Source organism: Chaetodon auriga, chromosome 20 (genome assembly GCF_051107435.1).
Source record: "Chaetodon auriga isolate fChaAug3 chromosome 20, fChaAug3.hap1, whole genome shotgun sequence".
NCBI classification, from domain to species: Eukaryota; Metazoa; Chordata; class Actinopteri; order Chaetodontiformes; family Chaetodontidae; genus Chaetodon; species Chaetodon auriga.
The window spans coordinates 17,451,428-17,455,666 of record NC_135093.1 but is presented as its reverse complement, the minus strand read 5'-3'; the positions used below and the strand labels follow the sequence as shown (position 1 = coordinate 17,455,666).

The 4,239-nt window shown below is 38.8% G+C and overlaps 1 protein-coding gene across 1 annotated transcript; it reads left to right on the top strand.

Annotated features, from left to right (window-relative positions):
* Positions 1 to 828: 828 nt before the first annotated feature.
* Positions 829 to 2,070, top strand: cox19 (cytochrome c oxidase assembly factor COX19). Its single transcript, XM_076760406.1, has 3 exons — positions 829 to 1,020; positions 1,432 to 1,543; positions 1,672 to 2,070. Exons 1-3 carry the CDS (start codon positions 939 to 941, stop codon positions 1,763 to 1,765), a joined length of 288 nt encoding a protein of 95 aa, XP_076616521.1. The 5' UTR covers positions 829 to 938; the 3' UTR covers positions 1,766 to 2,070.
* The last annotated feature ends 2,169 nt before the right edge of the window (positions 2,071 to 4,239 follow it).

Below are 4,239 nucleotides of genomic sequence, written 5' to 3'. Positions count from 1 at the left end.
GGGACATCCAGCGGTGGACGACCAGAACACATTTCATAGCCCATCCCAAAAATCTTCAACTCTTTGAAAAGTCAGCCTCAAAATACTTTCAGTTTGTATTCCTTTAAAAACTTAGCCACTTTGCTGTGGTTAAAAGTGCTTTATGTGACTCGAAGTCTAATAATAAAACGGTACAAATACAGAAAATGAAAAAAAAAGGTTATATGAGAGGTATTAGATTTTATATGAATATAGTTTTAAAGTGGCATAGGAATAAAAAAAAAAAACCAACACAATTAAACATTTTAGTGATTGATATTGTTGTATAACTACTATTTTGTGGTTTTCAACTATACGGTTGTAATTCACGGTAAGCATTTTCATAATATGATATTCCTAGAGTATGACATTATGACAGTGTCATATATTACGCAGGATTTTCCTTAGTCTATGTACGATTTCCAGGCTACGTCTCCACCAGTAAATACCGCTGGTTATAAAGCTGGTTTATAAGGAGAAAAGCCAGGGAAAGATTATAGTATGACATTCATATTTAATTACTGGGTCATGTTGTGTCACATTGTGCTTTTTTCAGCAGGCTTTCCCTTAATTTATAACGGACCGTGTCTTATCTAGGCTCTCTTCATCGGCAGATTGTATCCAGGAGATCGTACGTTTAATAGAATAATTAGTTTATAAAGAACAAAATGGTAACTGAGTTATTATCGATTATTTTATGGTGATTTGTTGTTTCCTTAAAATGAGTCGGACTTAATCGAAAATTTGATCGATCATCAATGCGTTTTACTCGACTATTAATGTCTGTCTGCTGTTGCGGCCCCGAAATATAACGTCATAAAACGCGACAAGAGGGAGTAGTGACTGCTGCTGTTGACACCGTTTTACCCCGAAGACTCCCAGTTCTTTTAGTTTCAGGCTTTTTAAACTCGTAAAGAAAAATGTCAACTGCTATGAACTTCGGGTCGAAGAGTTTTAAACCTCGGCCTCCTGACAAAGGCTCGTTCCCATTAGATCACTTCGGTAAGATACGACACAGGGTGCTTTGACCTGGTTCAGTCACTCATTCTGCACTCATGACATAATGTTCTGTGTGTTAAGCAAAATAATTAAGTCTTTCTCCACTTTGTAGTGTCGCTACATTCGTCATTGTTGTTAGATTTTACTTTAGAGACATCTTGCGTTTGTTAGCAAATGCTAATTTAGCCTTAGTTTATGTCTCTCATGTATTAGCATGAACGTTCCATTTGAGTCACATTGGTAAATTAGCATCAGTTTCTCGAAACTGGTACAGGCTATGTCCTGGAAAAGCCCAGAAGATAGTTTAATAATACGAAATAATGTCTGCATAGCTCCATGGCAAGCTGTGACATATCTGAACATAAACCTACGTGGCTGGACCTTCATGCTGAGAGCGCCTTGATGTTATTTCAGGAGAGTGTAAAGCATTCAAGGAGGTGTTTATGAAATGTCTGAGAGACAACAGCTTCGACAACTCCAAGTGCAGACTGCAGTCCAAAGACTACCTGGAATGCCGCATGGACCAGTAAGAAACCTCATGAAAATACAGCCTACACTTCCCATAATTCCGGTGATTGCTGTGAAACTTCAAAACAAGAACAGTTATTTTATCCCCAGCGCTGGTTATATCCCTTGTTGTCTTGTGTTTTCCAGTCAGCTGATGGCCAAGGAGCCTCTGGAGAAACTGGGATTCAAGGACCTGATGGATCCTCCTCCCAGCCAAGCAGGTGGAGATACTAAACCCTGAACAATGCAAGGCTGGTAGTGCTGTGACCTTAATGAATCAAACAATTTGTTGTTAATAGCTGACAACACAAGTCCTACATCAGCATATTAAAGGTAAAAATGGCTGTTGGCGAGCAGCTGAGCAGAATTGCTTCAAAGACTTTGAGAATGTGGGTCTGCAAGAGGACATTGTGTTTTGCATTGTGGCCCTAATGTGAGGTTGAGTGCAAACTAATGTAATCAATCCCTTTTGTACATAAGATACAATGTATAATATATAGAGATGCTGTTTTGGCATGTCAATAAATGTTTTGTATTTAAACTAAACTGTCTGGAGATCAGCTCTAAATTGATTTATTATTCTCAGCAGCTGGAAGCTCAACAGCTGACACACATTTATTTTTCTTCTTTTGAAGGACAAAGAGTGCAGACAAAGTAAAGCTGTAACTTTTGAAAGTTCTAAGACAGTAAAAGGGTTTTTTTTTTTTAAATAGTGAAGATTAATTAATTAAATATCAGTGATGTCCTGAAGGCACACCCACACTGGATTTTCCCCACTTATGTCAAATAAGGAATGAGACAAGATGCATTGCTCCACAGATTCCCCTGCTTTGTTCTTCATGGAGAGTTCAATCTGAAATTATGTGGCTCTTTGATATCCAGGGACTAAAACTGGGAAAACTAAAGGGACAGCTCAAATAACAAAAATACAAAAACACAAGTTTACGATGTCATAAAATGGTTCAAGCCCACTGCTTTTTTTGTGTGTGTTTGTGTGCTCTATGACCAGGTTACAGGTAAGTTATTGTAATATAAACCGCAAATGCAGTATATCATTCACCAATGGCACCGAGACAACAATGGTCAAAACTACCTTTATTTAGAAGACAATAAATATTGATACAAATGCATTATTAGTATATTTAAATTAGTAGCATTTGATAATTTGACTTAAATTATTACATAGAAAAGAAGAAAACATTGTCAAGATTATCTTCATTGTGGCTGTTGAAGACCCGTCAGAGCATTTGGCAACGTATTCCTCTCTGTGAGACAAGAAGTTCAGTTAAAGTCTGATTTTGAAATCAAAACCCGGAATTCCTAAATCCCTACTGAGGGAAAACACAATGAAACCCCACTGTGCAATGTGTCCTGACATACACATCATCAAGAGAAACAGATGAATGAAAGAGAGAAATGAAGGAGAAAAGAATGCTGTGACTTACATTCTCAAGCTTCTGGAGTCTGTGTTTGAGCCACCAGGCTCTTGGGTCCACACACCAGGCGTTATTCTTACTGGTAAGGCTGTGGGGTTGAAAAGACAGACATGATCAAAGAGCCTTAAACAAGACAAATGTAGCAGGACGAGTCTTAGTTTGAGTCGACAATGTCTCCAAAATGACATCCCAGTGACGTCATGGGTTTGCAGATGATATAGACACTTTTGTTAAAAGAATATGTGAGTGTAGGCCGGCATACTTACATGTATGCATGTATGTGGCAGTGAGAAAACGTGGTTTCCTTTTGTTCAAAGCAGGCGTTGACAGGTTCCCGAATGGTGGCATTTGAGGCTGTTGTACAGCAGGTGGGAACGATGTGTTTTGTACTCCTGGCAAGAGGCTTGCATAACTGAGGACACACTACAATGCATGGAACAAGATGGAATAATATTATTAAGGCTATGTTTTTTTTAAGAGCAAAAATGAAAATAAAAAAAAAGTTTCATTTCTGCACTTGATGTTAAATCCAGATGCAGGGCAGGAAGTGAAAACTGCAATGGATGACCTGGAGGAAAGTTCTTGCTGGGCTAGTTTAGATGACATTGCGAGAGAGAGGTATAAACAGAAAATCAGAACGTGTTGGATGTTACCCTTATGAAGAAGAGCGATTTTTCATCTGAACTGAAAGATTTGCTGCTACTGAGGTAGAAGAGATAACCAACTACCTGGTCCTTCAGACGTTCAACTCCAGAAACCAAAGTATGAGGGCCTACAACGTTCTTGTTAGTAGACGGGTCCACGCTCGGTACCAAGGTGCTCTGGGATGACCGTCGTTTTGTTTTATGATTGTTTGCTAGGTTAACCACTCGCAAAGGTCCGATGAAACGTCACTAAAGATGTGGATCATCGCAAAGCAAGACGGGGGACATTATTTATGGTCACCTGTCCTATGTGAAACTGTTAACGCCGATTTAACAAGTATCAGTCATGTTGCTTTTACCGATTACTTTAAATCTATCATAATCGAAACAATAGCTAATATTATACCATTTCCACCATTATCTGACGGCAGACACTTAACCAGCTATTTTTTCCTGGGTTTTTTGGTCAGTTTTTGCATTTTTCACCCTTATGAACAACAACGTTTGCTACTCGATAAAAGCTCCTGGTGGTTTCTCAGTTTGATCGGTTTGAGCGACTGTAAACAAGACAACACATCGCCGTTTGTTTGTGATTGTGCTTCCTATGCAGAAAATAACTCCCTGCCCTCCATCTG